Source organism: Pongo pygmaeus, chromosome 19 (genome assembly GCF_028885625.2).
Source record: "Pongo pygmaeus isolate AG05252 chromosome 19, NHGRI_mPonPyg2-v2.0_pri, whole genome shotgun sequence".
NCBI lineage: Eukaryota > Metazoa > Chordata > Mammalia > Primates > Hominidae > Pongo > Pongo pygmaeus.
The window spans coordinates 60,200,231-60,223,709 of NC_072392.2; the positions used below are offsets into that span (position 1 = coordinate 60,200,231).

General features: G+C 42.9%; 2 protein-coding genes and 1 pseudogene across 5 annotated transcripts in view; all 3 read left to right on the forward strand.

The window, feature by feature from the left end:
* The window catches only part of MTMR4 (myotubularin related protein 4), a 28,367-nt gene extending 24,275 nt beyond the window's left edge, over positions 1 to 4,092 (forward strand). For all 3 annotated transcript variants that reach the window (XM_054457932.2, XM_054457933.2, XM_054457931.2), the window contains 3 exons: positions 674 to 784; positions 1,027 to 1,115; positions 1,794 to 4,092. In XM_054457932.2, coding sequence (XP_054313907.1) covers positions 674 to 784; positions 1,027 to 1,115; positions 1,794 to 1,971 — 378 coding nt within the window. In that variant the 3' untranslated portion in view covers positions 1,972 to 4,092. The remainder of the gene's footprint in view (positions 1 to 673; positions 785 to 1,026; positions 1,116 to 1,793) is intronic.
* A 1,189-nt stretch (positions 4,093 to 5,281) lies between these two features.
* HSF5 (heat shock transcription factor 5) overlaps positions 5,282 to 23,479 on the forward strand; it is a 76,288-nt gene continuing 58,090 nt past the window's right edge. For both annotated transcript variants that reach the window (XM_054457953.1, XM_054457952.2), the window contains exons 1-2: positions 5,282 to 5,982; positions 13,401 to 13,775. In XM_054457953.1, the coding sequence (XP_054313928.1) occupies positions 5,355 to 5,982; positions 13,401 to 13,775 (1,003 nt within the window). In that variant the 5' untranslated portion in view covers positions 5,282 to 5,354. The remainder of the gene's footprint in view (positions 5,983 to 13,400; positions 13,776 to 23,479) is intronic.
* On the forward strand, positions 16,512 to 18,439 carry LOC129017402 (protein SET-like; annotated as a pseudogene).

Sequence of the window (23,479 nt, forward strand, 5' to 3'; positions counted from 1 at the left end):
GGACTTTGTGAGGCCGAGGTAGGTGGATTGCTTTGGCCAAGAAGTTCGAGACCAGCCTAGGCAACATGGTGAAACCCCATCTCTACAAAAATTACAAAAAATTAGCTGGACATGGTGGTGGACGCCTGTGGTCCCAACTACTCGGGAGGCTGAGGTGGGAGGATCTCTTGAGCCCAGGATGTTGAGGCTACAGTGAGCAGTGATCATGCTGCTGCATTCCAGCCTGGGCAAAAGAGCGAGACCTTGTCTCAAAAACAAAACAAAAAGCAGCCATAGACAGTAAGTGAATGAATGAATGCAGCTGTGTTCCAACAAAACCTGATTTACAAAAACAGGCAGTGGGCTACTCTGGCCTGTGGGCCATAGCTTGCCAACCCCTGGTTTAGAACATAACAAGAGTCTTTCTATGCTGTGGTGTAGCATATCGGTAAGAGTGTAAATCTGAAGCTGCAATACTAGGTTCAAATCCCAGCTTTACTACATATCAGCTCTTAACTTTCTCTGTGGCTTCATTTTCTTATTTGTGAAATGGGGATATTAGTAGCATACATTGTAAGACTGTCTTAAGAAATAAGTTCATGTGTATAATGCACTTAGCACAGTGCCTGACACATGGTAAACAGTAAGTGTTAACGATGATGAAGATAATTTGTTGTCTTTGCCTTTTCATCAGACATGTTTGAAGGAGTCAGATGGCAGTGATACTGAGGATTTTGACTCTGATCACAGTGAAGACTGCCTTTCAGAAGCAAGCTGGGAACCTGTTGATAAGAAAGAGACTGAGGTATGTTTAGGCACATATATGGTGGGTACTTATGTGAGCCAGTGAGTCATTATATTTCCCAGAGATGAATGACATGCTGTAGACTGAGCTGTCCCCCAGAGAAGTGTCAACCTGGTAGGCAAATGGTAGCCAGTTATGAAGATAAGCCTTGTCACTTTCTCCTGGGGTGCTTTCCTCATTGCAATGTTGCTCATCCAGTCTGTCAACAAGGACCAGGAATTTTTCTTTGTGCCTTCTATTAGGTGACTCGCTGGGTTCCAGACCATATGGCATCACACTGCTATAACTGTGACTGTGAATTCTGGTTGGCCAAACGAAGACACCATTGCAGGTAGGATGTTTTGTATGATTTAGTATGACTCAAAAAACAGTGCAGGCCAGGCGCAGTGGCTCATACCCGTAATCCCAACACTTTGGGAGGCCGAGGCAGGTGGATCATGAGGTCAGGAGATTGAGACCATCCTGGCCAACATGGTAAAACCTGTCTCCACTAAAAATACAAAAATTAGCTGGGCGTGGTGGCGCATGCCTGTAATCCCAGCTAGCTACTCTGGAGGCTGAGGCGGGAGAATAGCTCGAACCAGGGAGCTGGAGGTTGCAGTGAGCCGAGATTGCGCCACTGCACTCCATCCTGGCAACAGAGCAAGACTCTGTTTAAAAAAGAACAAAAAACAAAAACAAAAACAGTGTAATACATATGTATAGAACTAAGTGGAATTAGTTTGGAAGTGGACACCTCTTTATAGAAACTATTTTTGTTTGTCCCCAACTTTTCATTTAGTATCACTCATTCTCAGTATATTGGCATTTCTTAATATTAATTAATTAATTATTTTTTTTTATTAGCGATGGGGTCTTGCTATGTTGCTCAGGCAAGTCTCAAACTCCTGGCCTCAAGCGATTCTACTGCCTCAGCCTACCAAAGTGCAGGGATTACTGGTGTGAGTCACCCTGCCTGGCCAGTATATTGGCATATCTGATGAACTCTTCCCTCTTTGTGCTTTGACAGAAATTGTGGGAATGTATTTTGTGCTGGATGCTGCCACCTGAAGCTGCCCATTCCTGATCAGCAACTCTATGACCCAGTTCTTGTCTGTAACTCATGTTACGAACACATTCAAGTCTCTCGTGCCAGGGAACTCATGAGCCAACAGCTGAAGAAACCCATTGCCACAGCTTCCAGTTGAATGCCGGGGAGACGACCTGTCCAATTTTAGCAGGTTTGAAGGGAGGATCTTCTTCAGTTGTAGTTTGGAAGGTTCCTTGGTGTGGCTCATGAAATCACAGAGCTCAGAGATACCATCTTGAGAAATCCTCCTTGGTATCATGAAACTGGAGCAGAGGAATTGCAATTTGGCAGGAGGTCCTCTACTGGTGATACCCTCACCTTGGGGTAATGGTCCTAACCCAGACCCAGGGTCTGGAAGCTTTATGTTGAGTTGGTGACTCCAGCCTCTTTCTCCTGGAGGTCACAAGATGATGATTGCATAGATGTTGCCTGGTGCAAAGTGCCCCAAACAGCAATAGAAAGGCATATGTATAACCAAACTCCAAGTGATAACCAGACCCATCTCTCCTCCACCTTGACAAAAGCAGATTATAGTATACAAGATAGGAATTCCTGTCCTATTTGAGATGAACTATATCCTGTACCTCTGTGCTCTGTGTCTGTGCATGAAGGCTCAGTCTTTAGAGGCACTCCCTCTAGTTGCATTAGTACTGTCTTTCTGTGGAGTTTGGTTTGAAGACTGGCTCAGCAAGTGGAGGTTTCAATGTATTTTTCAGTTGGCTCATCAGCCAGCATTGGTGAATATTCAGTTTAGGGGAACAGTTCTAGGGAGCGAGACATTTTTGGGAGCAGAGGAAAACTCTGCTGATGTTCGGTCCTGGCAAACATTGAGTTATTTTGAGCTGTGAAGGCAGTCGTCTCTGTTACACAGTGGCAGCTCTTGAGTTATGCACTGTGAAGAATGAGAAGGGAAAAGCAAAAATTATCCTTGTGAAATATCTGCTGATTGTGCCCTACCCTTTGCACCTGACTTTTCCTAGTTGTCCTGGTGCTAACACAGGAGCTACACCTTGATCCTCTCCTGGCATGAAAATAAAACAGAGGTTTTCGTTGTTGTTGTTCCATTGCCCATTTCCCCCATGTTGTCTTTCCCTTGGCTGCTGCCTCCTCTGGGTCACATTTGCTTCTTATCCTGAACACTTGACACCTTGAGGGTAGAACTTAGCGTTTGGTTTTTACCTCCTAGCATATGCTGTTTGGTATGTGAGGGTTTCAGTACAAATGCTGCTGTCTATTTCTGTGCACTTAACAATGGAACCCAAACAGAAGAGAATAAAGCCTTGATACCAAAATTGGGAGAGAACATGTGTCCATTTGGACCAAACGTTATTGGTTTTTTAAAAATTTTATTTTGTTTTTTTGTTTTTGTTTTTTTCATCTTAATATGTACCAGTGGCACTTAACCAAAAGATACAGTGATATAGCCATGTACTGTGGGTGGGACAGATACAGTCTCCTTGGCCTATAATGAAACCACTAGGACTTTATACATTTTCCTTAATTTGTTGACATATAATGGTAAATTATATTTAGGCTTATCCTGTTTTGAAATGATGGTAGTCATCTTTCTTACTGCTACTTTCATGTTGCTTTCTAGAAAACAGCATTTCATTCCAAAATAACTAGGATCTGCATTTAGAACAAGAATCATTATTTGTCCTGACCTTTGCAGTCCTACAGAGAAGCATCTGTGGTTCTTTTGTACTTGCCATAGATGTAACCTAAAAAGTTTTGGCATATTTAGGTCAGCCTAGCAGAACTTTTTTTTTCATTTAAATGGAGCTGAATAATGGAGATTTTGTGTCTGCAAAATTCCTGAGATCATTGAAAAAGTAACAAGCTATTCCTTGTTTCTGATACATAAAATTATTTTAAGCATTTTATCAATCATTAAAATTTACTGCCAGTTGTGAGTGGCTTTTTAATTAACTTGTCTTTCATTGCACTTCACTCTGCCTGTTTTCAAGGGGAGTAAGATTGGTAACATTTGGGGAGACTGTATCTGTCTACTTAGTGTGGCTGTTTTGAGGGACTGTCCCATCAGTGAACAAACTGCATGGCCTTGGAGAGAGACTCTGGGCTCTTGGCTCAGATGTGTTCATCAAATACTCCTTTCAGAGCTGTTGTGGGTGTAAGTGACATGATGTGGCCAAAAATCCAAACTGTGCAGTTGCGTTGTGACAAACATGCAATGTGCTGTAAAAATTCAATACAGTTTAAATAAAATCTCTATATTAGTGCTGCTTTGTTGGGTCGTTTTATTTTCATTTCTAAAAAAACTTAATATTCACTTATTCTTTGACCATGAGAAGAGTAGAACATTGTACCCCTTTCTCCCAGCAATTTCCAATTTATTTATTCTGAGATGGAGTCTCCCTCTGTTCCCCAGGCTGGAGTGCAGTGGTGCGATCTCGGCTCACTGCAACCTCCGCCTTCTGGGTTCAAGCGATTCTCCTGCCTCAGCCTCCTGAGCAGTTGGGACTACAGGTATGCTACCACGCTGGCTAATTTTTGTATTTTTAGTAGAGACGGGGTTTCACCATGTTGGCCAGGCTGGTCTCGAACTCCTGGGTTCAAGCAGTCCACCCAGCTCGGCCTCCCAAAGTGTTGGGATTACAGACGTGAGCCACTGCACCCGGCCAATTTCCATTTTCAAATGAACCTCTCTTTTTGAATCAGCACAGCTCTTGTTACATTCTTATTTATTGATTGGCTGGGGATCGATTCTTATGGATACCGTAGAATTCTGTCCCATCTTTATTTCTCTTTAATGTCTAAAATGCCACCAGCTAGTTGGGCAGGCACACAAGATAGTACTTAGATTCTTGTGATTCCCTCCTCCCAGGGACCTCAGTTTTCGTCTAACCTTGAGTAAATTGTCTTGAACAAATACTGGCTTAAAAGAGTGTATCTTAAAAGATACAAAAGGCTACTATCTAAAAGGTGAGTTCGTTTACTCAAGATATTATACCTCCAGTAGCATCATTTTTGTTTGAGAGATGAGCTGTTCCACTGTTAGCAAAGATTACAGACCAGACCCTTTGGTCCCCAGAATGACCGACTCTGCTGCCTAACGCACACTTTCTCTGCATTCCAAGTGCCCACTAGTTGGCTGGGCCGAAACACACGCCTCTTGGTATTCCACGGTGGATAACTGGGCTTCTCTCTTGACAGGACTTAGAACTCCCCGGCGGACAGCCTTCCCGGCCTGAAGTCTGGGAACGCCTGGGGAAGGGGCTCCTGCCCGGGTCCCGCAGGCGTCCGGCGGGCTGGGCCGAGGCACGCGGCCGCCGAGAGGGAGGTGCCCACGCCGCGTGGCGGGAACTCGAGGCCCCATTGGCCGCGCTGGGAGGCGCCGTGGGGCCTCGTGCGCCAACGGTCCCTGGTACGCGGCGGACGGGCGCCGGCAGGAGCGGGCAGGGCGAGGCGAAGGCAGGGGAGGGATCGAGAACGGGGTGGGAGAGCTAGGCTCGGGGGGCGAGGCCCCGGCCCGGTGGGGCGATGGAGGAGGCGCTGCTCTCCACCCCCATCAACCCCAACAACTTCCCCGCCAAGCTGTGGCGCCTGGTGAACAGCCCGCGCTACCGCTCCATCCGCTGGGACGGCCGCGGCGAGGGGCTGCTCATCGACCAGCCGCTCTTCGAGGCCGAGCTGCTCAGCCCGCCCGGGCCGGGGGGCGGTGGCGGGACTGCGGGCGCCGGGGCCGAGCCCGAGCTCTTCAAAACCACCAACTTCACCAGCTTCATCCGCCAGCTCAACCTCTACGGCTTCCGCAAGGTGGTGCTGGGCGGGCCCGGCGCGGCGGGGCCGGGGCCGGGGCCGGGGCCGGGGCCGGGGGGCGGCAGACCGGCAGGGGATGGGCCGCTCCATCACTTCCACAGCCCGCACTTCCGCCGCGACCAGCCACAGCTGCTCGTGCACCTCAAGCGCCTGACCAGCGCCAACAAGGCCAAGCTGGCGGCTGGCCTGGAGGTGCCCTGCCGCCCGCCCAACCGCTTCCAGCGGCTGCTCATCACCTCGGCCTCCGCCTCCGCCGCCGCCGCCGCCGCCGCCTCGGCGGCCGCCACCGCCGCCCCGCTGCAGCACCAGGAGCCGCCGCCGCCCGCGGGGCCCCGGCCCGAGCCGCACGGTGAGTCCGGGCTGCCCGTGCCCTCGCCCACAGTGGGCACATGGGCGGCGGGGAGCAACCGCCGCTGGAGGGCGCATTTTCGCACGTCCTCACGCTGTGGGCGACGGAAAGGCGCCGGGGACCCATTGTCCACTATGCTTCCCGAGACACCGCCACCGTTCTCAGCAGCACCAGCACGGTGGCCACCGGCCCTCCCCTGGAGGGTCCGTAAGCATTCAGCCCCTTCTGAGCCCACTGGCAGCAAAAGGGACCTCCGCCTCTTAGGCTCCCTTCTACTCGTCCCGGGTTTGAACCCCAGGAGTTTACCTGGTTGTAAGCCTCCGTTTACCTTCCTGAGACCCACACTGTCCACTGTAAACATGTAGACTAAGTAGTCCTTCATTGAAACATTGGGTCTGGAAGAAACAGAAGGGGCTCCTTTGCTCCCGTGGGAAGCAGAGTGGAGTTACCCTACGGGTTAAGGCGGGACGGAACAAAATCGTAGTCAAGAGAACTTAGAACATTACGGTTGGGCGCGGTGGCTCACGCCTGTAATCCCAGCACTTTGGGAGGCCGAGGCGGGTGCATCACGAGGTCAGGAGTTCGAGACCGGCTTAACAAACAGGGTGAAACCTCGTCTCTACTAAAAATACAAAAATTAGCCAGGCGTGGTGATGCACGCCTGTAATCCCAGCTACTCAGGAGGCTGAGGCAGGAGAATCACTTGAACCCAGGAGGCGGAGGTTGCAGTGAGCCGAGATAGTGCCACTGCACTCCGGTCTGAGCAACAGAGCGAGACTCCGTCTCAAAAAAAAAAAAAAAAAAAAGAGAGAGAACTTAGAACATTACAATAGCAGCCAAGGGAAAGTTTTGGAAAAGGTGCCTGCAGTGGAAATTTGTCCTTGAAGAGGGCTGCCACCTTCCACCTATTGGCACATCTAAGAAATCTTAGAAGTGTTACGACAATCATCAGATTTAAGGTTCTGGGTAATGTGTAGAATGGTAGACATTGTTTATATACCTTAAGAGCAAAAATACAACGATACATCGTGGCTTACAAGATATAGTTCCTATGTAGAATGAATCGGCTACACATTTCTTTCATTGAAGCAAATTAGAGCTTGATGCTTCCTTAAAGGGGTATGATTAGACAAACATAAGGCAAAAATGGTTTTCTTTACAGCTGTCAAGTTTTAGTTAAAAAAGAATTTTAGAAAGCTCACATTTATAGCCTTTGGAGTTTTCACTATTGGCTACAATCTTTCAGTATTGAAAAAACTTTTTGGTATACATCTGTATTTAGTAAAAGTTGAGAAACCCTCTGTGATAGTGAATTATTTATTTTTTATTATTTGTTTATTTTTTTGAGACGGAGTTTCGCTCTTGTCACCCAGGCCGGAGTGCAATGGCACGATCTCGGCTCACCACAACCTCCGCCTCTCGGGTTCAAGCGATTCTCATTCCTCAACCTCCTGAGTAGCTGGGAACACAGGCGTGTGCCACCGTGCCCGGCTAATTTTTATATTTTTTAATAGAGACGGGGTTTCACCAGGTTGGCCAGGCTGGTCTCAAACTCCTGACCTCAGGTGATCCGCCCGCCTTGGCCTCCCAAAGTGCTGGGATTACAGGTCTGAGCCACTGCGCCCCGCCTCTTTTATTTTTTGAGATGACGTCTCACTCTGTTGCCCAGGCTGGCGTGCAATGGCAAGATCTCCGCTCACTGCAACCTCTGCCTCCCGGGTTCAAGTGATTCTTCTGCCTCAGCCTCCAGAGTAGCTGGGATTTTACAGGTGCCTGCCACCACACCTGGCTAATTTTTATATTATTAGTAGAGATGGGGTTTCACCACGTTGGCCAGGCTGGTTTTGAACTCCTGACCTCAGGTGATCCGCCCATCTTGGCCTCCCAATGTGCTGGGATTACAGGTGTGAGCCACTGCACATGGCCAAATTATTTTATAGACTTAATTTTTTTTTTGAGATAGGGTCTCACTCTGTCCCCCAGGCTGGAGTGCAGTGGCAAGATCTTGGCTCACTGCAACCTCCGCCTCCTGGGCTCAAGGGATCCTCCCACCTCAGCCTCCCGAGTAGCTGGGACTACAGGCGTGGCCACCACACCCAGCTAATTTTTTGTATTTTTGGTGGATACAGGGTTTCACTCTGTTGCCCAGGCTGGTCTGGAACTCCTGGGCTCAAGTGATCTGCCCACCTTGGCCTCTGGAAGTGCTGGGATTACAGGCGTGAGCCACCACTGCGCCAGGCCTGTAGACTTGATTTTTGATGCTCTTCCCCCTCTTCCAGGAAGGCAAGGGTGGCAATATTCCATTTCTCTGTTTAAAGAGTCCATGATATGAAGCAGTATACCAAGAAACCAACAGGGTATAATCATTCATTCATATCACCTTCAGCTAGGAGAGTAATAAAAACATTTTCAGCATGTTAACATGGATTTACTACAAAGAAATCTGGGGCCGGGCGCGGTGGCTCACGCCTGTAATCCCAGCACTTTGGGAGGCCCAGGCAGGCGGATCACGAGGTCAAGAGATTGAGACCATTCTGGCCAACATGGTGAAACCCTCTCTGTATTAAAAATATAAAAATTAGCTGGGCGTGGTGGCGGGTGCCTGTAGTCCCAGCTACTCAGGAGGCTGAGGCAGGAGAATCACTTGAACCTGGGAGGTGGAGGTTGCAGTGAGCCGAGATCACACCATTGCACTCCAGCCTGGGCGACAGAGTCAGACGCTGTCTCAAAAAAAAAAAAAAAAAGAAAAAGAAAAAAAAAGAAATCTGGGTTATTTTTGAGTTAATGGAAAAGTTTAAATGTACAAATAAAATAACACTGTGTTCAACTTAACCTTCGCCCAGGGTTACGAATGACAACAGTACTTGGTTCTTTGGAATTTAGAAGATAAGGAACTAGGTTATGTGTCCACTGTGGAGTTTAGAAGATAAGGGATTAGGTTAAAGTTCCAACAGTAAGTTGAAAAAGCAGCAGTGGCATAAGAATGTCCTAAAGGAATATTAGGCCACTTCCATGTGATGGCCATTGATTTTGGTAGGGAATGATAGGGTGCAAGGCAATGGAGACAATACCATGGCATACATTTGGCAGAATCTCTGACATGGATTTTTTTTTTTTCAGGTTGCATGTCTGGTGGGTATAAGGAGAAAAGACTAGAAAATATGTTTTTGGGAGAAATGGGATAACCACTTCAAACAAAGAAACATCCATGCATACACACACACATAAAAACCAACACTTGCTCTTTTCTCTTCTCTGACCTTTTTCCCTCAACTGTCTTAAACCCAGTTGTATTTTAAGTGTAGAGTCCATTTTAATTGAAGAAATTCAGGGCCATCTGGAATCTGATTTTATTCACTTATAGTTCAGTTGGTCAGCATTTAAAGATTACTATTTGTTGAAAAACATAAATTCATGGTTTTTCAGTATAGATTATATGTCAATCCATATATAACTAAGTTATTGTTTTCATGCCTTTCCTGTTTGGTGTTTTTTTTTTTTTTTTTTTTTTCCTGACCATTCTACCTGTTGGTATGTGCAGAAGGTATGTCAGGTGTGGACTGTCTATACCATAGGTTTGGTTCACTAGGGAATTGTGTTACTGGTTCAGGTGGAATGTAATTCTGCTTTAAGTTCAAGAATACTAGAACTTGAATAATTGAGCAAAGTTGTTCAAGAATACAACTTTGTTTTGTTCTTATTCCATGTTCTAAGTCCTTGGCTCTTCTATTTTTCCTCATCTCATTTTTCTTCTTCTCGAATCTTGCCTTGGTTATGTGGCTGACACTACACTGCTACTGCTTGGTCTCCATTTTTTCTATGTTCTATTTCAGTGTATGGGTTGAACACTTCTCTCTCTATAATAGAATCCTCTGTTTTAGGACCTAGTTCTTTTATTTAGAGCCACTGAACAAACTGCACTGTTCACCTTCCAAGAGTATACTTGATAAGAAACAGATTGCATGTTTTTCCTTTGTGCACTTCTGTTATTTTGTTTTTAGGAGCAGTTTATTTTATACGATATTTGTTAAAATATTCTAAACTAAGTAACAGATCTGAGAAGTGGATAATCTGTTTTTACCTGGGGATACCATGCTCTCAAGAGGCAAGTTTTTGGATTCTTTCCTGGGAATTGATTAATTCAGATGCACTTCCATAAAAGAAATAGAATTTTTGAGAACACAATTTCATCCTGCCCTCTATTTCCAGAATTCTGGATTCAAACTTTGCCAAATATATCTTAAAAGATATTTTGAAGACATATAGGTGATGCTCTGTAATGTTGATCTGAATTGAGCCCTATGAAGTAACCCTTAACAGAAGAATAAATAAGGGCTGAACATGTCTTGGTTCTTTATTTTAAAAAAACAGGCTTAAAAGAATGTTCTTTTAATCTTGACCGTGTTCTAATTTTAACAGCATCTAAAATAGTTAATTGGCCATCACTCCAAGTTTATCATGATAGAAGTAGACAGATATAAAACAATTTAAGGTAAAGAATTCTTTAATTAGCTGCTTAAGTTATTGACAGCCTGAAAATTCACCAACAGTTTATCCCTGAAGAGGGCAGAGCTGTTGTACTCTGTAGGCTGTATGTAGTGTTGACATGTGAGCATCCCAGGAGAAATCAAGGAATGGGTAATTTTGGACATGCAGAAACACCTCTTGTGAAGAGAGAGAAAAAAAGGAGGGGTTGTCAGTGGTGGGTTCAAGGTGTATGTACCTGCGGAATTGCTAGTCAAGCAGCGTAAAAACTGTTTTATGCTTTTTTTTTTTTTTTTTTTTTTTAAGACAGTGTCTCCCTCTGTCACCCAGGCTGGAGTTCAGTGGCATGAACATGGCTCACTGGTGCCTTGACCTCCCAGCATCAAGTCCTCCTCCCACCTTAGTCTCCTAACTGGGACTATTGGTGCATGCAACCCTACCTGGCTGATTGTTTTATTTTTTGTAAAGACAAGATCTCACCTTTTTTTTCTTTTTTCTTTCTTTCCTTTTTTTTTTTTTTTTTGAGATGGAGTCTTGCTGTGTTGCCCAGGCTGGAGTGCAGTGGCGTGATCTCAGCTCACTGCAACCTCCACCTCCCAGGTTCAAGCTGTTCTCCTTCCTCAGCCTCCTGAGTAGCTGGGACTACAAGGTGTGTGCCACCAAGCCCAGCTAATTTTTGTATTTTTAGTAGAGACGGGGTTTCTCCGTGTTAGTCAGGCTGGTCTTGAACTCCTAACCTCAAGTGATCTGCCCTCCTCAGCCTCCCAAAATGCTAGTATTACAAGTGTGAGCCACCGTACCTGGCCAGGATCTCACCATTTTGACCATGCTGGTCTGAAATTCCCAAGCTCAAGCAATCCTCCCGCCTTGGCCTCCCAAAGTGCTAGGATTAGAAGGATGAGACACTGCACAGGGTCTATTTTTTGTACCTTAAAGGAATAAAGGAAAAATAGTTTTTAAGAGATCTATCATTTGAATACATTCAATCTTCTGAAGTAGGATTTTTTCCCCCTATTAGATAAAGCCTCTTGATTTCCAGGGCTCCAGAATTTGTGTTGTTCATATGTATGCATTTGTTTCTTTTTGGCATTAATGCTTTATTTATTTGTTTATTTATTTATTTTTAAGAGAGAGGATCTCACTCTGTCACGCACGATCATAGTTCACTGTAACCTTGAACTCCTGGACTCAATAATACTTTATTATCTCTTTTTGAAACAGGGTCTCACTGTGTCACCCAGGCTGGAGTACAGTGGCTCAATCTCAGCGTACTGCAACCTCCACCTCCTGGGTTCAAGCGATTCTCCTGCCTCAGCCTCCTGAGTAGCTGGGATTACAGGCATGCACCACCATGCCCAGCTAATTTTTGTGTATTTTGTAGAGATGGGGTTTCGCCATGTTGCTCAGGCTGGTCTTGAACTCTTGGACTCAAGTGATCTGCCTGCCTCGGCCTCCCAAAGTGCTGGGATTACAGGCCTGAGCCACCGTGGCTGGCCTGCTTTACTCTTTAGAGGAAATTAAACCACAGAAATAGAATGACAGATATGTAACTTGTTGAATGGGTTTACAACCTAATTATTTGGAAAAGCAGATATTTGAGTGTCACCTTTCAACGTGTAGTTTAATACTTGAGTAGCACATAATAGGTTTTCCCTCTGTTTTACAGATTAGTTTAGTAAATTGAAAGGAACTTGTTAATCAGTCACATGATTTAATGCAAAACTCTCCTTAGGAATAAATTAGGCTAGCTTTGTTTATGTTCAAGAATCATAATCCATAGTTCTGTACCATTTATATTCTCCCTTCCCTCATTACATACTATTGCCCTTTCTCTCTCTTCCTTATCTCCACTTTTTATTCCTTTTTACATTGCTAATAAAGAGAAGACAATATCAGAATCTCTGGGCCTGGATTTGTGGATTTTTAACAAACTCTTCAGGTGATTCAGATGTAAACCAATGTTTGAGAGCCACTGATATCTGGGAAAGGATACTACTGGAAAGACTCTGAAGAAAGAAAAATCATGGAAAATGATTGATTGATTTAAGGGATGAAGGGGAAACTAAGTCAAACTTTTCAAGCCTGACTTTTTTACAAAGATTATAATTTTTAAAAATTTGAAAGGGAGGGCAAGACATGGTGGCTCATGCCTGTAATCCCAGCACTTTGGGAGGCAAAGGCAGGAGGATCGCTTGAGCCCAGCAGTTCCAGACCAGCCTGGGAATGTGGCAAGACCTTGTTTCTACAAAAAGTAAAATAAACAGTGCTTGGTGGTGTGCACCTATAGTTCCAGCTAATCAGGAGGCTGAGGTGGGAGGATTGCTTGAGCCTGGAAGTTTGAGGCTAGAGTGAGCCAAGATCACATCACTGCACTGCAACCTGGGCAACAGAGTGAGACCCGGTTGTTATATAAATAGATAGATAGATAGATAGATAGCAAAGAGCGTTACTTTTTTTTTAATCTTGTTATATGTTCCACACCCATTTCTTTTATTTTTTTGTTGGAGAGCTTATTTTTATGCCTATTATTAATGTTCCAAAATTGTTTGAAAGACTGAATGGAAAACTTTTAGGAAGTAGCTTACACATTGGAAAAATCTGGGTCAGGCAAATAAAGCGAAAGGTAAGATGGCCAAATCATGTATAAAAGGCTTTTAATGTTGAATTTTTGATTTAACGTTTGATTTAGTGTTAGAATTTGGGCACTTTATCTTTTATGACTATTGCACTGAGAAAACAAAGGTTTATTTGATTCTTCTTTCAGCATTATATGTCTCATATTCTTGATTCTGAACTTGTTTTTACCAAAACTAAACTTCCGTTGTGTTAAAAATGGCTGATTGGTGAAGAGTAGTATATTTTATGACCTTTGGTTTACTATGTCTGGTGGTGTAATGCAAAATTAGTAAACATGCTCTTCCTCTTTTATGTAGGACCAGTGGCTGTAGGACAATTTCACCGGTCATTTCGGCGAGATAGTTTGTCTCCTTACTCCTACGTATCAACTCCATCCCACGACCACAGTACTTACCCTCTGAAAGGTTTAGATCGGACCCCAGTTCCTCATAGAATATGGCAGAACTCCCTTGGAATGCACCCTGGACAAGTGGAGACATCTCCCACATTTTCAGATAAAGGGGTTCCATTTCCTGTACTCCAGAGGTTTCCAACTGAGGTTACCTATACGCTGCAGCCCAGCACCACATCTGTACATGTTCAACAAGGTCCTCAAACAATGGTCAGCTCCTCCCAAAAATACAGTAACTACACACCCTCAGCACAGTACTCGCAAGCCTACTATCCAACAGGTATGACAAATTCAGGTTCATGGCCTTCTATTTAAGGTTGTTTATAATGAGCATGTATATATATTTTAAATGAATTTGAATGTCTATGTGCTTTAACACAAACAGTAGGAATGTACACCTAAGAAATGGCAAAGATTTCTTAGCAGGAGATATTTTTAAACAATATATAAAATTTCATTGTGTTTTTAAGGATTGTGAAAATTTTGTTGGTGTATAAAGGTGTGTATTGTTAGTGAAACTTGTATACTCAAAATGTGTCCTGGTTATGAAAGTAAGACTTAGTACCCCAGGGCCGGATGTGGTGGCCCACACCTGTAATCCCGGCAATTTGGGAGGCTGAGGCGGGTGCATCATTTCAGGTCAGGAGTTCGAGACCAGCCTAGCCAACATGGTGAAACCCCAACTCTACTAAAAATACAGAAATTAGCCAGGCATGGTGGCAGGCGCCTGTAATCCCAGCTACTCAGGAGGCTAAGGCAAGAAAATTGCTTGAACCTGGGAGGCGGAGGTTGCAATGAGCAGAGATCACTCCACAGCATTCCACCCTGGACGACAGAGTGAGACTGTCTCAAAAACAAAAAACAAAAAACCTTAGTACCCCAGAACCTTATTTTAACTCTGTACTTGGTGCTGAAGTTTTTTTTTTTAAATATGTCTATTATATATTTAATATAGTTTCATCTTAAGGTGAGATTACCTCATAATGAAATCATTTGGTATCTCAGTAATGATATTTAATGAAAAAGCATACTCTCTGAACATTAAATTCTTTAGTAAAAACCTGGTGAACAGTGGGATCTCTGCAGTGTTATTCCTAGGCAGCTAAGAACTGGGGAGTAGCAGAGAGAAGGAGAAACCTGACAATGACAACTGACCTGGAACTCAAGCAAGGGCATTGAGAACATGCTGGTAGATCCCAAGCCACTAATTGGGAACGCTTATGATAGTTATCATCTGTTTTGCTTCTTGGGGAAAAAAAAAAGTTGTGTTTTCTTCTTTTCTTCTCTTTTTTCTTTTTCTTTCTTTCTTTTTTTTTTTTTTTGAGATAGAGTTTCACTCTTGTTGCCCAGGCTGGAGTGCAATGGCGCGATCTTGGCTCACTGCAACCTCCGCCTCCTGGGTTCAAGTGATTCTCCTGCCTCAGCCTCCTGAGTAGCTGGGATTACAGGTGTCCATCACCACACCTGGCTAATTTTTTGTATTTTTAGTAGAGACAGGGTTTCACCGTGTGGGACAGGCTGGTCTCGAACTCCTGACCTCAGGTGATCCACCCACCTTGGCCTCCCAAAGTGCTGGCCTTACGGGAGTGAGCCACCCTGCCTGGCCATTTTTTTTTCTTTTTTAATAGAAAACTTTTTGCAATATAATCTTACCATTTCACTCAAATGTATTTTCTTTTCTTTTCTTTTTTTTTTTTTTTTGAGATGAAGTCTCGCTCTGTTGCCAGGCTGGAATGCAGTAGCGCAATCTTGGCTCACTGCAACCTCCACTTCCTTGGTTCCAGTGATTCTCCTGCCTCAGCCTCCCGAGTAGCTGGGACTACAGGCGCCTGCCACCAACCCCTGGCTAATTTTTTTTTTGTATATATATATATATTTTTTTTTTTTTTTTTTTTTTAGTAGAGACAGGGTTTCACCATGTTGGCCAAGCTGGTCTCGAACTCCTGACCTCGTGATCCACCTGCCTCGGCCTCCCAGAATGCTGGGATTACAGGCGTGAGCCACCGTGCCTGGCCTCAAATGTATTTTCAATTTTGCAAAAACACAACAACAGTAGCATGTATTTCATCATGTGGTATGCTTTTTACACAATGATGAAATGAGGCAATAGAAATAAGACAAGGGTCAAAGCTTTCAGAAAAGACCAGAAAGAGAAGAAAGGGGGCATTCCTTTGCCCTGTGAATTAATAATCTAGGATCTTTAATTTTTTCAGTTATGTAAATCTGGAAGCAATTTCTGGAGGTCTTTTGTTAGACCATTTCTCCCAGGCAGCATTAAAGGGAAAGCTAAAATATTTTTTTATTTTAAATATTTTTTTAAAAAAAATATTTACTTAAAGTAGAAGAAATGTAAATTAGAAAAGGGAATGGAGTGCCCGGGCACGGTGGCTCACGCCTGTAATCCCAGCACTTTGGGAGGCCGAGGCGGGCGGATCACGATGTCAGGAGATCGAGACCATCCTGTCTAACACGGTGAAACCCTGTCTCTACTAAAAATACAAAAAAATTAGCTGGGTGTGATGGCGGGCACCTGTAGTCCCAGCTACTGGAGAGGCTGAGGCAGGAGAATGGCATGAACCCGGGAGGTGGAACTTGCAGTGAGCCAAGATCACGCCACTGCACTCCAGCCTGGGCAACAGAGCGAGACTCCGTCTCAAAAAAAAAAAAAAAAAAAAAAAAAAAAAAAGGGAATGGAGTAATTTGTTACCATTTAAAAATTATAAATCTGGGCCTGGCATGGTGGCTCACACCTGTAATCCCAGCGCTTTGGGAGGATGAGGCGGGCGATTCATGAGGTCAGGAGTTCGAGACCAGCCTGGTTAACATAGTGAAACCCCGTCTCTACCAAAAAAATACAAAAATTAGCCAGGCATGGTGGTGGGTGCCTGTAATGCCAGCTACTCGGGAGGATGAGGCAGGAGAATCACTTGAATCCAGGAGGCGGAGGTTGTGGTGAGCCAAGATCACGCCATTGCACTCCAGCCTGGGTGACAGAGCAGGACTCCATCTCAAAAAAAAAAAAAAAAAAAAAGTATATATATATATATATATATGTATATAAATCTGGGCGAGGGAGGCGAGTCGCCGCAGCGCGGCTGCCGCCGCCTCCCCTACGCAAGCAGGAGCCCGGACGACCCGGGCCTCGCACGCAGCCCTAGCCCGTACCTTGTCGTCAGGCCGCGAGGGCAGCGCTGGGAGGAGGCGGCTGGACTCCGCGAGCGCCCGCGCGTGTGCCGTGAGGGGGAAGCCGCCTGCCTGTCCCCTTCGCCTTCCCTTCCCCCGCCCCCGTCTCCCAACCGCGCCACATGGGCGTCCGCTGCCAAAATCAGTACAAAGGAGCTCAACTCCAACCACTACAGGGCCGACGAGACCTCAGGAAAAAAAAAACAGCAAGAAGCAATTGAACATATTGATGAAATCCACAATGAAATAGACAGACTTAATGAACAAGCCAGTGAGGAGATTTTGAAAGTAGAACAGAAATATAACAAACTCCGCCAACCATTTTTTTCAGAAGAGATCAGAATTGATCGCCAAAATCCCACATTTTTGGATAACAACATTTGTCAAGCATCCACAAGTGTCTGCACTGCTTGGGGAGGAGGACGAAGAGGCACTGCATTATTTGACCAGAGTTGAAGTGACAGAATTCGAAGATATTAAATCAGGTTACAGAATAGATTTTTATTTTGATCAAAATCCTTACTTTGAAAATAAAGTTCTGTCCAAAGAATTTCATCTGAATGAGAGTGGTGATCCATCTTCAAAGTCCACTGAAATCAAATGGAAATCTGGAATGGATCTGACAAAGCGTTCAAGTTAAACGCAGAATAAAGCCGGCAGGAAGAGGCAGCATGAGGAACCAGGGAGCTTCTTTACCTGATTTACTGACCATTCTGATGCAGGTGCTGATGAGTTAGGAGAGGTCATCAAAGATGATATTTGGCCAAACCCATTACAGTACTACTTGGTTCCCGATATGGATGATGAAGAAGGAGAAGAAGAAGATGATGATGAAGAGGAGGAGGGATTAGAAGATACTGATTAGAAGGGAATGAGGAGGAAGATGAAGAAGATGAAGATGATGATGAAGGGGAGGAAGGAGAGAAGGATGAAGGAGAAGATGACTAATAGAACACTGGTGGATTCCGACCTTCCTTTTTAAAAATTTTCTCCAGTCCTTGGGAGCAAGTTGCAGTTTTTTTTGGTTTGGTTTTGTTTGTTTGTTTTCCTCTTGTGCTCAGGCGCCCTGTTCTTGAGGCCTCTTTTTCTCTACACCATGATTCTCAACTTATTTGGGGGGAAGTACCTTGAGCAGAATACAATGGGAAAAGAGTCTCTACCCCTTTCTGTTCGAAATTCATTTTTATCCATACAAAAACTGTATGGAATCAACACTGCTGAGCTCTGTTGAAAAAAGGTAAAACCTCCTCCCTTCTCTCTGCTGGAAGCTGGAGGATGTGAGGCCCCTGTGTGGCAGTGCCCAGAATTCTAGCTTTTCTCCTCCTTTCTCTGAATGAAAACATTTAGCATTTACCAACATGTATCTGTCTACTTTCTCTTGTTAAAAAACAAAACAAAAAAAACCTTAAAAATGTGTTTATAGAAGGTCACCAAAGGGTGGGTTTGAGATGTTTGGGTGGGTTAAGTGGGCATTTTGACAACATGGCTTCTCCTTTTGCATGTTTAATTGTGATATTTGACAGACATCCTTTGCAATTTGACACTTTTTAAAATAAATTCTCTACTAATGATGACTTGAGCCCTGCCACTCAATGGGAGAATCTGCAGAGCCTATCGGATCTTATTTGGAATTGACATTCTCTATTGTAATTTTTATCCTGTTTATTTTTAAATTTTCTTTTTGTTTCACTGGAAAGGAAAGATGATGCTCAGTTTTAAAGGTTAAAAGTGGACAAGTTGCTTTGTTACAATAAAACTAAATGTGTACACACAAAACAAAATTATAAATCTGGTGGCTGTTCTATTTGTAATAGTACTCACTATTTTCTAGCTGTTAATATCCAACCATATACTTGTATCATTGGCTCATTGTACCTAAATATAGCAGTGAAAGGGATTATTTTCCCAAAATGTTTTAAGTTTAATGATATTAAAATCATCTAGATTGAGTTTTATAGGTTTTCAGAGCTGTTACTCTTTTGGTGAATGGCGTTGAAAAGAAAAGGAGGGAATTACATGAAGTAAGGATGATTTTGCACTTTTAATCATTTTGCCTATTAGAAATTAAAAAAAAATTTTTTTACCATGTTACATAGAAAATGGTTAAGGCCTAATTTTTTCCCCCAGATTTGCCTAGATACTTCTTTGAAGAACCAAAATATATGTACAATCTTTGAAAACAAGATGGCCAGGTATGGTGGCTCACACCTATAATCCCAGCAACTTGGGAGGCTGAGGTGGAGGATTGCTTGAGCCTAGGAGTTTGAGGCTGCAGCAAGCCATGATTGTGCCACTGCATTCCAGCCTGGAAAATGTATTCCAAGTTTCAAGCAATCCTCATGGAAACTGGCTCTAAATTTTATGAGAAGTACTCATATGTTATTCACTAAAACCACTACAAATATTATAGTTAGTATTTATTATAGAACTGCTATTTGTTAAAATTATTATTAAATTTGGACATGCTGTTTTAAAAATATTTTATTTTAGCTTGATGTAAATTATAAATTGGAGTTGTCTCCAACTGTTTGAGGTAAGAATTAGGAAGGAGGCATTAAAAAAAGAACAAGTAAGTGCTGCTGATGTTTTTATAGTATACAGTGTATAGAGAATTTTGTGTTAGCTGAATTTTTGTTTTGTCTTCTTTAATAGGGATAATTGAAATGACTGTAAAGTTTCTGAGATTATGAGAATAAGAAATCTCATGATGACTTCTAGTACATAATGTGGGCAAAACTGCTTTGAACGTTCTGAAGTACTTTGCAAATGAAAAGTTTTATTGTTAATACAAAAAACTTGCAATGGAAAAGAAAGTGCCATAAAAATACCCTAGAAATGCTTAATTCCTCCAAGTTATGGGTGAAGGAAATAAAAAGTAGTGAGCAATTTAACCAATATTTAGTGAGTACTTATTTATGAAGAGTATTACAAATGACTTTACCAAAATTAAATAGAGTATCATTCTCACGAGGCGGGTGGATCACTTAAGGCCGGGAGTTCCAGACCAGCCTGGCCAACATGGTGAAACACAGTCTCTACTAAAAATAGAAAAATTAGCTGAGTGTGGTGGCAGCACCTGTAGTCCCAGCTACTTGGGGGCTGAGGTGGGAAGATTACTTGAGCTCAGGAGGTTGAGGCTGCAGTGATCGGTGATTGTGCCATTGCAGAGCAAGACCTTGTCTCAAAAAAAAAAAAAAAAATTGTGTTATAAAAATAAACTTGGATCTGGTCTTCAAATAGCATACCCAGTAAATTTTGAATTTTATAATATTTCATAAATTATTCTGTAGTAAAGTCAAACACTGAAACTAAAAATTTGCCATCAGACTAACTCATAAAATGACTCATTGGAATCATTTTTTTTCTTTTTCACGTTAGAAGCAGACTGGAATCACTTTTTGTATTTGTTGTTTCTCCCTTGAAGTGTCAGTTTTCCATTCTTACCACTTCTTCAAAGGCAAGATTTTGTAGATCCAGCATTAGTTGACTCTTTATTCTTGCCTTATCTAGAATTCAATTTTTCCTTTGATGTTATTTTTGGTCTGCAACTGTGATTTAATTTTCCTCTTTTATGGAAAACTTCATTTTAAACCTTTTAATTTTACTTATTCTCCACTATATATTTGAACATACTTAAGAATATTCATCTTTATATATAGAATCCTATATTGAGAATTGTTTTTCTTTAATGCTGAATAGACTCAAAATCAACTTTATCTTTTTTTCAAAGTTTTAAACTCAAGGCAATGGTTAGTAAATTTGTAGCTGCCCTTCATCTCTTTTTTTATTAACACATACTTATATAGTAATCACTATGACCAGGCAGTGTTCTTAGTACTCTTTAAATATTCACTCATTTAATCCTTATAATACTTTTATAAAATAGTGTAATTATCCTCATTTTAAAGATGAGGAAACTGAGGCACAGCTAGGAAGCTGTGGGCTTGGAAACAAATCCAGACAATCTGACTCAAGAGTCTGTTCTTCTGGCCACTGTGCTCGCCTGCCCCCCTGCCTGTCTGCCTGCCTCTCATGAAGAGGGTCTTTTGTTTTTTGCTTTGTTTTTTTGAGATAATTTTTTTCTGTTATATCTCTTCCTCAGAGTTAGTTCTTCCCAGATAGGGTGGACAACAGCAATTGGTAGGGGAATCTACCTTTGTATGCTGCTGGTGGCATTGGGATTGCTCTGGGTTATTGACTCACCAGAGTAGAGAGAATGTACTCCAATTGCTAGAGTGGGAGGTTCAGCCTGGGCGCTCTGGGGAGTGGGGCTGCCTCTAATTCATTTCTGTATCCCCCTACACCTAGCATAGTGCTTGCTGTAATGGGCCCTAAGTAAATAATTTATTGAATGGAATGAACTAGTTCTAGTCCCAGGTTTACAGTTAATCATTGGATATGAACTTCAGTGGATTATATCATGTTATGTGGCCTCATTTCCCTTTCTATAAAGTGGCCTTAATAGTTTGAGTGAGGAATTAAATAAATTAATATATGTGAGTAGGCTTTGTAAAATTTAAACACTATTTACATGTAAAGGATCAAGTGTTTTAAAAGCTGTGTTTATTTTTATTTTTATTATTTTTTAAGAGACAAGGTCTCACTTTCTCACCAGACTGGAGTGCAGTGGCATGATCATAGCTCACTGCAGCCTGAACTCCTGGGCCCAAGGTATCCTCCCACTTCAGCTTCCCAAGTAGCTAGGACTACAGGCACACACCACCATGCCCAGCTAATTAAAACACTTTTTTTTTTTTTTTTGGTACAGCTAGGGTCTTGCTTTGTTGCCCAGACTGGTCTGAAGCTCTTGGCCTCAAGTGATCCCCCTGCTTAGCCTCCTGATTGCTGGGATTACAGGCATGAGCTACTGTACCTGTCCAACAGCTGTTTTTTAAATGGTCCTAGAAGGCTGGGCACAGTGGCTCATGCCTGTACTTCCAGCACTTGGGGAGGCCAAGGCAGGCAGATCACTTGAGGTCAGGAGTTTGAGACCAGCCTGGCCAACATGGTGAAACCCCATCTCTACTACAAATCCAAAAAAAATTAGCCAGGCATGGTGGCGCACACCTGTAGTCCCAGCTACTTGGGAGGCTGAGGCAGGACAATCACTTGAACCCGGGAGGCCGAGGCTGCAGTGAGCTGAGATCGTGCCACTGCACTCCAGCCTGGGCAACATATCAAGACCCTATCTCAAAAAAGTAAATAAGCCTAGATATTAACACTTTAGAGGCTAAATAACAGAATTTGTAAGAATATATGCTTTCCCCCAAGGTACACGTGGTATTTTTAATTTTTATTAGAAAATATATATCTGGCCAGGCATGGTGGCTCATGCCTGTAGCCCAGCACCTTCAGAGGCTGAGAGGCAAGAGGATTGCTTGAAGCCAGGAGTTCGAGACCAGCCTGGGCAACAGAGTACGATTGTGTCTCAAAAAAAAAGAAAGAAAAGGAAAGAAAAAGAAAATATCCATTTTGACATGCAGTTCTAGGTTAAAAAATATGTATGTGTGTATATATATGTGTATATATATATCTCTCTCCTATCATTTAAGATTTTTCTGAATTGGCCCTTGGGCAAAAAGAGTTAACTGATTATTGTTTTAAAGTACATTTAAATTCTATAGGTGTGATCTTTGGGCTTCTAATCCTACATTAATGTACATAAATATAGAATATAGAATTATAAGAGCTTTTTGGTGCTGTTACTCTTGTTCTCAGGCAGTCGGTATTGCTTCTCTGAAAATACTTGATTTTGTGCTTATGGAAAAGAGGCACTTAGCACCAGGAAGCTCTCTCTCTCCTCTGCCAGGAGAAACTAAGCAAAAATACAATCATATTTACCTTTTTAAAAAATTATGAAAAAAATATACATAACATAAAACTTAACCACTTTAACTATTTTTCAGGGTACTGTTTTGCAGCATTAAGTACATTCACCATCACCACTGTCTATCTCCAGAACTTTTTCATCTTCCCCAACCGAAACTCTGTACCTGCTAACCACTAACTCCCCTTTAGAGAATGCCAACCTGTCCCTGAGGTGGAGAGGTTGTCCCTAGCAACCACCATTCTATTTTCTGTCTCTATGAATTTGACTATTCTAAATATCTCATATAAGTGGAATCATATATTTAATATATAAATTTACCATCTTTTTTTTTGAGACAGAGTCTCACTCTGTCACCCAGGCTGGAGTGCAGTAGTACGATCTTGGCTGACTGCACCCTCTGCCTCCCGGGTTCAAATGATTCTCCTGCCTCAGCCTCCCGAGTAGCTGGGGCTACAGGCGTGCGCCACCACGCCCGGCTAATTTATGTATTTTTAGTAGTGAAGGGGTTTCACCATGTTGGTAAGGCTGGTCTCGAACTCCTGACCTCGTCATCCACCTGTCTTGGCCTCCCAAAGTGCTGGGATTACAGGTGTGAGCCACTGCGCCCGTCCAAATTTACCATCTTAACCATTTTTAAATGTACAATTCATTGACACTACTTACATTCACAATATTGTGCAACCCTCACCATTGTTTCCAAAACTTTTTCATCACCCAAATTAAACTTGGTACCCATTAAGCAATAGTTTCCCCCAACCCCTGGTAATCTCTAATTTATTTTTTGTTTTTATGAATTTGACTTTTCTAGGAACCTTACATGAGGAATCGTATAATATTTGTCCTTTTGTGACTGGCTTATTTCACTTAATGTCTTTAAGATTCATCTATATTGTAGTATGTGTCAGAATTTTCTTCCTTTTAAAGGCTGGATAATACTCCATTGTATATGTGTAACACATTTTGTTCATTCA